General features: G+C 32.3%; 1 protein-coding gene across 1 annotated transcript; it reads left to right on the top strand.

The window, feature by feature from the left end:
- The first annotated feature begins 10,669 nt into the window (after window positions 1-10,669).
- Window positions 10,670-11,605, top strand: LOC103656571 (olfactory receptor 6C70-like). Its single transcript, XM_008683987.2, has one exon. It carries the CDS (start codon window positions 10,670-10,672, stop codon window positions 11,603-11,605), a length of 936 nt encoding a protein of 311 aa, XP_008682209.2.
- Window positions 11,606-12,622: the final 1,017 nt, after the last annotated feature.

Below are 12,622 nucleotides of genomic sequence, written 5' to 3'. Positions count from 1 at the left end.
GATCAAATAGAAGGAGAAAAGCCTGAAAGCTTTCCTCTAAAATCATGAGCTATGAAAGGATGATTACTTCACAGCTCATGTTCAACACTGTGCTGGAGTTCCTAACCAATAAAATAAGGTGAGAAAAAAATGATGATACTGTAATTAGAAATTAGGAGTTAAATCATCTTCCTTTGGTAACATGACTGGGTAGATAAAGAATCCTAAATGACCAACAAGATAATCCTTGAATAAATGAGTTTAGCAAAAGCACAAGAGAGAGTGTCATGTATATTTAAAAATTGTATTTGTGTATAACAACAATGAGAATTTGAGCTTTTAAAAAATTTTTTAAAATGTCGTTTACAGCATCATTTAAACATGAAATACTTGAGCATAAATTGAAAAAATTATAATAGTATAGCATACAATGAAAACTTTAAAAAGCTGACATTGAGATATGCATACACATATAACTCATTGGGATAGAACAACGTGTACTGAAATAGAGTAACATAAGGCAAAGTGAGGGAAAAAATGATGTCTTATCACAAATGGTGTTGCTACAATAAGATATACATATGGATAAAAATGAACACAAGGAAAATATAGATCATAGACATAATAAAAAATGGTTTTTCAAAACACTGTTGGGGGTGCCTGGGTGGCTCAGTCTATTAAGCATTTGCCTTCTGCTCAAGTCATGATCCCAGGGTCCTAGGATCTAGCCCCAGGGCAGGCTCCCGCTCGGTGGAGAGTCTGCTTCTCCCTCTCCCTCTGCCCATCTCCCCATCTTCTGCTTTCTCTCATTATCTCCCTCTCAGATAAATAAATAAAATCTTTAAAAAATAACATTAAAAAGTGAAAAGGGGGTGCCCGGTTGGCTAAGTCAGAAGAGCCTGCGACTCTTGATCTTGGGGTCTTGAGATCAAGCCCCACATGGGGTGTAGAGATTACTTAAATAAATAAACTTTAAAAAAAGAACTGTTTAAAAAAAATGAAAAGAAAGGCCCTATACTAGGAGAAAATATTTACAAGACATGTATCTCACAAAGGTTACATGTAGATATAACATATATGTCTATACACACTATATGTATATGCACGTATATATATTATGGATATGCTTCATTTCATAGATATGAAATACATCTTACTTAATCTATATTGCGTGTCTAATATGACAAAGATACAAAGAAACATGTATGTATAAGTATACACACATACTCATACACACGGTTTACTCATATGAAGACAAAGAGCCCAATAAAACTGGTCAAAGATTTCAGCATATACTTCATATGGGAAGAGGCATGAGTATCAAATGTGCACATGAAAAGATGCTCAACATCATTAGTCATTAAGGAAATAAAAACTCAATGATAATAAGACATTACTAAACATTTGTTTCAATAGCCAAAAATCAATGTACTAGCAATAGCAAGGGTGGGAAGAACATGAGGCAATTGAAATTTTCATATATTGCTGGTGGAAATACAGCAAAACCATTTGGAATGCAGTTTTCCAGTTTCTTATAAAATTAATAATATATCTATTATATAGCATGGCAAATCCATCCCTAAGAATTTACCTAAGAGAAAAAAAGTATGACCTTAGAAAGACTTGATAATTGCAACTTTATTCATAATAATCAAAAGAGGAACGTAATACAAGTAATCATTGAGAAATGACAAAAAAAGTGGTATATTTATACATAGAATGCTACATAGCAGTAAAAGAATAAAGAATTCATCTGTGTGATAATGTGGATAAATCTCAAAGTAGTATGCCAAGGGAAAACATATACATATTCAAGGGAAAATACTGTAAGACTTAATTTAATTGGAAAAGACAACCCAAATCTATTATGAAGGTTAATTAATTGGGAAAGAGAACAAACATTTAGAAATGATAGAAATTTATGTATCTTGATTGTATTAGTAGTTAGATGTATAATACATTTGTCAAAACTCGATGGAATGCTACACTTAAAATAAGTGCATTTTATTATATGTAAGTTATACTTTAATAAAATTGATTTTTTTCTTAAGTAGGCTCCATGTCCAGCATGGAGACCCACATGGGCCTTGATCTCACCACCCTGAAATCAAGACTGAACTGAGATCAAGAGTGAGATGCTTAACTGACTGAGCCACGCAGGTGCGCTAAAAGTGATTTAAGTAAGACAAGTCACAGAATGCGAGAAGATACTTGCAATGATTGTCAAGGACTGTAACCAGATATTATAAAATTTACTACAACTCAGTAAGAAAGAAAAACCTAACCTAATAACAATTAGACTCATTTCTTCATTGAAGAGCATATCTAAAGGCCAGTGAACATATGAAATGTGAACTTTCTAGTACTTGGGAAAAGGAAATTAAATTCAAAACTACTGCACAACCATGAGAATAATGGACATTAAATAGATGGACCATCCCAAGTATTGTGAAGATTAGAGTGTGCATTCCTATAAACTCTATGAAACTTTTTGAATGTATTTATTAGGCTGATGTCCGATATATATGAAACAGGAAATTACAATCCTGGGTATTTACCCAATCAAAATGTGCACATATGTACACAAAATATATGCATGTTTAAGAAAGTTTTAGCCTCATTATTCCCAATAACCCAAAGATCATGAAACATTAAAAAGTCCATCAGTGATAAAATCAGTTTTTAAAGTGTGATATATTCATAAAATGGAAGGACATAACAATGAAGATAAAAATAATATTGCTACATTCAATAGCATGGAAAGTTCTCCCAAGCATGATTTTGAGTGAAGAAGCAAGACACAAAAGAATATGTAGAATATGATCTCAGTTACACACATTTCAAAAATAAGCAAAACTAATTGATGGAGTTAGAAATCAGGATAGTGAGGCATGTATGGACCTGGTCTAGGTATATATATGGCTTAGGTGATACAGTTCATGTTCTATTTGTATGTCTAGAACTGTGCCCTTATAATTTGTTCACTTTTCTGTAATGTTAAACTATTGCAAAATTTAAGAATTAAAAAAACAAGGCAGACCCAAATACCATTTCATCTGACACTTCAGTATTCTGTACTAGTTCCTTATTTCTACACTTCTTAGTGATGCACCAAACACTTTTTATATACATTCCATCTACTGCAATATGAGGCCATGCTTGGCACAGGTTGTATTCACTAGCATAGCTCAGGTTAACATCCAATCACTGGATTTCAAAGACCATGCCTTTTCAGTGATTCTCCTAGTCGTTATGTATATTTTCATCTCTTCTCTTCTCTACCCCTCTATCTTTCATTCATTACTCAGGCTACTGAAATCTGGCATCTTTATCCACTAATCTACTACCCCTGCTCTTGCTTAATCCATTATTATTCCTCTTCTTTTAGAAGACCTCCTTCCACCCTATTGCCCACATCTGGATAAGACCAATCTGTTTAGATTCTACATCTTTAATATGTTACAAAAAAGTCCATCTTTTCCATTCCATTTGCTTCTACCATACTTCAGATCACTTTGATCTCATACTCGATATAAAAACTTCATACTCTAACTGGACTTCCTGTCTCCTATTTTGATCATTTTAATATATTTTCCTCACTGCATCTAGAATAAGTTCTGAGATACTACTTCAATTCCTGTAGACGAGGCTGGCTACATCTCCACTGTGTTCCTGTATCAATTATCCCTACATCGGAGCTTATCAAATTGTTTATTTACTGTTTGTCTCCCAATGAGACTGTGATAATCTTGAGATCAGGGCCCGTCTTATTCTCAGCAGTAGCCTCAGATCTTATCACATTTCCTGGAATATAATGGTTTCTCAGTATGTTAATTAAACTCATAGATATTTACAAAGACCAGAATATATTCTTTCCTTCTATTTCAAGATTCTACTTAACAAAAGTCCTTTAGTTTTTGTGGTTCATACAGAAGATACTATACCAATGGTAAAGGTTCTGCCTTCAATATAGGAATGAGTATTGTGCTCCCCTGGCCCTTCGGTGCCCTAATTTTTGAGTATTAGAACAGAGTCTCTTAGGTTGGGCATTTCATCAGCTCTACTGGTCACAGCTCCACAGGACTTTTCATTTAAATTCTAATATAGACCATGTTTGAAAAAAAATGGAGATCCTAAAAAATAAGTGTAAGGTAATGAAGTGTTTAAAGAGTTCTAGATAGGAGGTAATGATAATTTTCTATTGTACTTACCTGAACATGTTACTAGAAAGTCCCTTAACTGTGATGGGGATACTCTTCAGATTTTACTGACGGTTTATAGGGCAAACTTCTTAGACTGTAGTCAGATGGACTGGAATTAGCATTTCTATTGGCTGGTGTGGTATTACATGGCTAGTTTTGACCAAAGCCTGCTCTTGGGTTCCTTGTTTGACAGAACGGTCTCAGATGAAAGCTTCATAACAGAAGGTAGCATTCTGAATTTCTAGACACTATCAGAGAGAACAAGCACTGAAATAGACTCATGGGCAAAAAACTATTTAAGTGCTCTGCAGACGTACACTTGAAATATCTACAGTAGCTCACACGAGAAACACGGAATTGTTACGCAGAGCCCACCTTCCTTTCTTCTTACGCTCATCTTCCCTTCATTCCCTATTGTAACCTCCAGCAACGTCCCTGCTGATCCTGGGTATTATCCCTGGATGTGAAACAACCCCTGTCCTTCTAGTTCCTTACTTCAGAAACATGCCTCAGAAACATTCTAACTAATTACATTGTAGATGTAACTTACTAATTTTTATTTAATATACCTAGACAGTAAAAAGTATTTGTTTTTTAAAAAAAGATTTTCTTAGGTAAAAAGGTCAACCAACTTTTATTAAGTTGAAGAGATGTAATTGTACAATTGAGATTATGTGTGTGGGTGAGTGTGTGTGTGGGTGTTGGTATATGGTAATTAGGTTGGTAATTAGGGCAATAGGTAATGCATTATATGCCTATCAGATCTAACCATCTTATTGCTCTCATACTTAACCAATTCATAAAGCACGCTTAGAACTGTCTTCATCTGCTTCCATGATTAATATTCTTGAAAAAGAAATGACATTTTAGAAACGAAATTAATTTCTCATATCCTTATGAACTATCCAAAATTTTAAAAGTACACAGACACACACACATATATATATATGTGTTTCTATATCAATGTAGATAGATGGATAGATACATACACAGATAGATAGATACACAGGAAAGTGACAAGAAATATTTTAATTATTTTTCCAAATTTCATAACAAAATAATTGATTTGAGAAATATGAACATACATACACTTTGGTGTCTCATTCAGGCTCCAATCTTTGTTTTATCCACACAGATCCTTAGTGGAATTCACAGTTAAATAAGAACTATCAGTAGTGACCTGGATATAATGTAGTTATGCTTTCTCACTTAACTTACACTCAAAGGTAGCAGTGGAAATGCATGCACAAGCTATGTAAATTTTTATATCCCTAGGTGTAACATTTATCATGAATTATAATATCCATCTAAATTTTAAAAGGAACTATTTCTGTATAATCTGATTAGCTATATAGAAGGAAAGACTAGTAAACAGGCAAAGGAAAACCAGAAATTCTCTTTGATTTTTGAAAAGTTGATGATCTGACCAAACAATTTTAGCATGGGGAGGTCTCCTTAAAGTTTCACCAAGATATGATTGAGGATGCTTTACATAGTCAACCTGTCATGTAGGTAAGATCAACTAAGTTAAAAAAAAAGTGTCCTTTGTGACCCTACTTCAAAGTCACTAATGATTGTAAAGTGTACTTAATATAGAAAAATAGAACAAAACAAAACCTAACTGATGCATCTGGGAATTGGGACAGCGTCCTTGGAGATTGGAAGATGCATTAGTAATACAAGATGCATTATCAATGTATTAAGTCTTTGTCAATATGATGATCCAAATAATATTTTGTTTTTTATTCACTTTAATTCACATTTTGTTGATTGCTAATTATATACAGCAATTTTTGAAATGTTATTGGCAATTTATGCTTTATTTATGAACATGATATTACTATCCTTTCATTGTTTTTGAATAAAAGTGATTCCTTATCCTTTCCTAAAATATTTGCATCTATTCAGGATATTAAGTCTTTGCAAGTCATATATATTACAACTCCTATTTAATGATTTGTTATTGAACATTTAATATAATTTAGAGGGTGGTGGTATACAGAAAATTTGGCTAATCTATAGCAAAATATATATCTTTTATTTTATTATTTTTGAATCTGTTGCCATGACTTGAGAGGTTTTACTGATTCTGACCTTGTCATATATTTACTTATATTTTCTTCCAATAACTTTATGACTTATTCACATCAGTATCTCTACTGTTGGGTTATAGTTGGTATAAAGTATGAGGATATAGAATTTTCTCCCAAATGATTAGGCAGTTGTTTTCATGCCATTTTAGGGACTGAGAAAGATACAATCTGGGCAGAAAAACCTGCAGTGGTATGTTTGAACCCATTACATAAAATGCTAATTTTTATCAGTATGCTAATAATATATTAACTAAAGTTGAAAGCTTTGAAAAAACCAGCATATCATCAACTGATGTTCAACACTAGTTTCTCGTATACTAGGAGTTTAATCTCAACACCTTTGCCTACTAAAATAGTTAGTAAAATGTCAAAATAAAAATAAGGGTGATTTTAACCAGAAAAGTGGTCATGGGAATAGTGAGATGTGGTTAAATTCCAGCACACAGTTGGAGTTTTAAAACATTACTGAGTAAGAGGACTTTGGGAATAAGTGTAGAAAGAAGAGAGAACAGACCCAAAGACTGAATGTTGGACCAATCCAGTACGCAGAAGTCAGAAAAATAGAGGGATCAGTAGAAAATTTGGCCAAGAAGTCTCGTGTGTCATTTTGGAATGTTCCCCTTGGTTTTAGGCATAGTAATGCTGTCAAAAGCTTTCTAGGATCTTTCAAAGGACAAAGTTAGGACAAAAATTCATTAAGAAATCATTAGTTGACATTGCTGCCTCTAATTCCTAATCCGTCACTCTGAATTATTTTCTCATTCAAATTTGATTCTCCTTCCTCCCTTTTTCTCTACAGATTCCTAGTTGTCAACATCAAAATATTTACTAATTTGCCCAGTGCTAAAATTTGTACAAGATGAAATCAGAATGACGCTATCAGTACCACCAATGATAACAAACTAAAGTTAAAGATTTATTTGTCATCCTTTTACTCTTTAGAATATATCTCAGGGACAGTCAGTGATCAGAGCATGATATTTTAAGGAGTTACATACTAAATTATTTCTGTTTCTTTGCATTTTACCCCTGTGTTTTGTTCAGTGTGAAATACTGTTACTTCATGTATTTCTATTTATATTGAATTGTAGTTTTTCTCCTGTAATATGGTCCTTTAAACTTTAAAATATATAAAATATGGTTGAAAAATCAAAATTTTACTTTAAAGGTATACTCAAAAAAGCTTCATGAATTCATTTCATTTCTTGAAAAAGTTTTTGCATTTATGATATAAGAATGTCAAATTTTGATCATATATTTATTCATTAAAAAAAAAGTTCAGCACTTATATTCTAGGTATGGTATCAGGCATTAGATTGTTGATTATTTCCTAAATTAAATACCCTTTTCTTCTATCTATCTACTATCTATCATCTATCATCTATCTATCATCTATTATCTATCATCTATATCTATCATCTATCTAATTATCATCTGCCTGTCATCTAACTATCCATTTACTTAATTAGAAATATTGCATAATGGTCAACAAATTACACTTTGGAATTAAAGATCTAATTGCAATTCTGTCTCTATATTTTTGAAAATTTCTCATGAGTGTGAGCACATAAACTGATTTTCCTAATTCTCAGTTTTTTCAACAGCCAAAAAAGTTCATGATTATGTGTACTTTGCCTATTATGATGATTAAATTGAATAACGTATGTATGGCAGTCAGCAGGGTACTTCATGTATAGTAAATGTTCAAGAAATCAAGAAATGAATTCAATATGCAATCAGTGTTACAGCGGTTAGTAATATTTCAAAAAGGTTGAATTTAGGCATACATTCTCAAATCACTGAAGAAAATATTCATTCTCAAATCATAATATTATGCAGAAGTTCTTTGTCTTTTCTTAATATTGAACACAGTTGCTTGTAGAAAACATAGGTAGGAGAAGTATTTGAGTTAGGTACCCATATGCCGTTCTTGCAGTGATAGAGTCACATGTTGGGAAAAAACCCACAAAACCTCAAAAGGAATTATCTTGGCACACATTATCGGTACCTTGGCATGTATCATTACGTATGATCCAAACTACTCCGCTAGTTTAGAGCATGACTGTCTTGATGATTGTCTTGAAATGAGCATTTTTAATGTGACAACTCTAACAGCTGTTTATCATCGTGCCTGAAACAATAAGCTTCTATTTGATGAAACGATACAGACAAGGCCAATGGTGCTTTGTAGGTTCTTTTCAATGTTTTCTCATCTTTCCTATTTCTCCTTAGAGACACCCTCCCCTTAGATTTCCTGTGGAGATGCATTCATTCCCTTTAGATAATTTGAAACTAATAAATATTTCCCAAGTTTCAAGCTAATCATCTCAGCTATGATAATCTTCATGAATGTTTGTGAGGTGGGATTATTTGGACACACATTTTATAAATTGTATGGTATTAAAAAGAGGAGCTTATGAGAAATCTTGACTATCCAAGGCACAGATACTACCATGTGTTTAGTGCATGTTATGTGATAGTGCAGAAAAATCAGTGTTAAAATAGCCACACTTTATCTATTTGCTTTGAATTAACATGAGATGATTTTATATTGATCATTCTGCCTACAAAATTAAATATTATTTTCTAGTGAGCTTGTTTGCCTTTCATTATGGTTGATCCTTGCTCACGTAATCTACAGAAAAAAAAAAAAAACCAACATAAACTGCTCAAGGTAAGTAAAATAGTGGTGATATTTTAAAAGAGCAGGGTTATTTTCTTTCAAACACTTAAGAATAATTACAAATACCTTGTAAGTTATATACAAATAAATAGCAGTGATAAAATGATATTTTATTATTGCTCCGTGTATAAAGCATTAGTTATTGCTCACAAATGCAAGAGCTTCAAGTTTGATTTATGCATCTCCACCTGCATTTCTAATACTTTAGTGGTTTAAACCAGACACTGCACTGCAAAATTGTGGAGGGAAGGAGGATTATAGATAAACAGAGTGCCAGAACACCTCTACAAGTCAATCAAACATAACAAGGTTGGAGGATATTTTTTCCTGGAGAATTGGCTTTACATGTTTAAATACATTTTTTAAAAATAGGAAAGACAGCTCTTTGGAGGTGCTAATTCTGATTAACACTTTGAGCAAGAAAAACTTATCATTGATAATTAGTGCAGTTTGTGAATTTGTATATGAGGTAAGGGGCTAACTCATGTAGAAGGAAAAATATTATGTATTCAGTAAGGAAAAGAAGAACAACTTCAGAACAGGCAAAGATAACTGACAAAACAAATAAGGGGTGTAATTTAAATATTTTTTTATTTAAAGGAAAGAAAACATAGACTATATGATATAGTTTATTTTTTTTCTCTCTGCCATGTTTATGTTTATGTGGAAATAGCCTATTTAGCAAATTGATAACAATTCCTCAGGTTAACAGGAAAATGAAGTGCATCACTAGATTTATTTTAATTGAAAATATGGCTCTAAACTATATAACCAATAAGTTTCTGAATTCACATTGTTTTTATAAAATAATAAATTAGGAAGCTAGAGAAAGCATGTTTCATTGCATTTCTTTGATAGGATATTATTAAGAATGAATTTTTAATGAAAAACATAAATGCCCTATAATTTAACAACTCATTGAAAGTACTTTATTTTATATATTTGCCAAAATCATACCTCCATGTATGAGATGCAGACATTTATAAAAATGGGGTCAGTTTGTATAAACTTTTCTGCAGTTTGTATCTAAAATACATTTAGAATATTTTAAATGACTTCAAAATGTAATTATCTTAATGACTAAAATTATTTAAAGAATTGCTTATTTTTAAATATTTGGATTGTTTCATACTTTTCAAACTATGCCATGACATACAGCTTATATGTAATATGAAAATTGAATTGTCTTTTGAGAAAGGTAGATATTCCATTATATATTCTAAACATTTGTGGCTTTTTAAAGGAAAAAGAGTTTTTTCACATTACTGAACTTATTGTTATAATACTTTCAATTTATTATTTTGGATATTATCTTTTTGGGGGGAATAGTCTTTAAATATTTATTCTTAAACAATGAAAGACCCATCGAAACTTCAGTCTTAAGAATGGATTGTCCTATTTCCTCAATAGCCATTAATACATTCTTCTTGCTCAGATTCATTACTGGATTTTTGTAAATGTGGTTATATCTGCTTTGTATTGTTTCAATTTTTCTAGATTTAGCTAGTATTTATTTTGTTGTGGTATTACACTCTTACACTCTTTTTCTTTAGTCATTTTCTAGATCATATCTTCAACCTCATGGAGTATTTCCTCATAAATGGGTGTGTATATGACTATGGATCCTTTTATGTATCACTTCCTGGATATAAAGCTACTCATATTATTGTACCATTTTATTTCTAGAATTTGTTTGAAATCACAAAAAAGAAATGAAGAACCATACAAAATACATAGAGTTTATCCTTCTGGGACTGACAGATAATCCTCAGTTACAGAGTGTAATTTTCTTATTTTTACTTCTAAATTACATGCTGAGTATGATAGGAAACGTAACCATCATTGCCCTTACTCTACTGGATTCTCATCTCAAGACCCCAATGTATTTCTTCCTCCGTAATTTCTCTTTCTTGGAAATTTTATTCACAAGTGTTTGCATCCCCAGATTCCTAATCACCATTGTAACCAGAGAAAAAGCCATTTCCTATAGTGGCTGTATAGCTCAGTTATTTTTTTACATATTCTTGGGGGTTACAGAATTTTTCCTTCTGGCAGCTATGTCCTATGATCGTTACGTTGCCATCTGCAAACCTTTGCATTACACATCCATCATGAGCAGCAGAATTTGTCATCAGATTGTACTCAGTTCTTGGGCAACTGGATTCCTGGTCGTTTTCCCTCCAATGATTTTGGCTCTTAACCTGGATTTCTGTGCCTCAATTATTGATCATTTCATTTGTGACATTTCTCCTGTCCTGCAACTTTCTTGCTCAGACACACATTTACTAGAACTGATTGCTTTTTTCTCAGCTGTGATGATCATTATTGTCTCATTGTTATTAGTAATCCTTTCTTACTCTTGCATCATCAAAACTATTCTAAAAGTCCCTTCAGTTCAGCAAAAGAAAAAAGCCTTTTCTACCTGCTCTTCTCACATGATCGTTGTGTCCATCAGTTATGGTAGTTGTATGTTCATGTACATAAAGCCATCTGCAAATCAAAGAGTCACTTCAAGCAAGGGAGTCGCTGTGCTCAATACTTCAGTTGCCCCTATGTTGAATCCATTCATTTATACTCTCAGAAACCAGCTAGTTAAACAAGCCTTCAGAGATGTATTTAGTAAGATATTTTCTGTTTCGGAGAAGTAACAAGAAATAATTAACGTGAAAACATAAAATGAACGTTGAACAAAAACTATTTTGACTCTTCCAGTTTAGAATTGATCTTTAAAATCTAATTATTTGGATCCCTTCAGTTTACCTGAGCTTAGAAACTCTTTCCATTCTATACATCCTGACTTTAACTTTCTGTAATGTAAAGAAATATTCTGTAAATTTATTTTTTTTAATGTCAATTGTCGACAGGGTAAGAAAGCAGTTTTTTTTTTTGCAATGAATCATACATTTCATTTGTGTCATTTTATATTAGTATTTTTTAAAAGATTTTGTTTACTTATTTTAGAGAGAGATAGAGAGAGTGAGCAGGGGGAGAAGGAGAGAGAGTGGGACAGAGAATCTCCAGGAGACTCCCACTGAGCACAGAGGCCAAGGAGGTGGGTCTTGATCTCATGACCCTGAGATCATGACCTGAGCTGAAATCAAGATTTGGACACTTAACTTACTGAGACATCCAGGCACCCCTTATTTTAGTATTAATGTTGGGCAAATTTTAAAAATTGAAGTAGAAAGTAAAATATGATTTAGTACACATGTAGTTGATTTCTTACATGTTCTTTTTCAAAAACATAAAATAAGCTTAATCTTTTAAGCATGTCAATGAATCTATTGAATATGGCAATATATGATGAAATTAATTCCTGTCATATAGTTATTGCCATTTACTTCTGTACAAGTTTTCCATGGTAAGTGATCTCAAATATCAATTTTTCATAATTCAAATGACTTCTTTAAAGATTGAATTATGTTTTATTTTCTCTGAAACTAGGGTTACTCTAAGTGTCAGCTACTAAAACAATGGATGCCACAAATCTGTAATTCTCCTAATGTTTTTGCCCTTATGCCAGTTGGTTTATACCATAGAGGGGATTAAGTTGTTAGCTCAAGATTATCTTCCATATGTGTCAGTGGTATTTATTCTTGTCTATGTCTACAGTCATCATACATTTCCCTAGTCAATATTCTTGAAAATATTTATTGATTAATTTT

Source organism: Ursus maritimus, unplaced genomic scaffold, assembly GCF_017311325.1.
Source record: "Ursus maritimus isolate PB19 unplaced genomic scaffold, ASM1731132v1 scaffold_53, whole genome shotgun sequence".
Classification (NCBI taxonomy): domain Eukaryota; kingdom Metazoa; phylum Chordata; class Mammalia; order Carnivora; family Ursidae; genus Ursus; species Ursus maritimus.
Note: the sequence above shows the minus strand (reverse complement) of the source record. Positions and strands in the feature narration are given on the sequence as shown.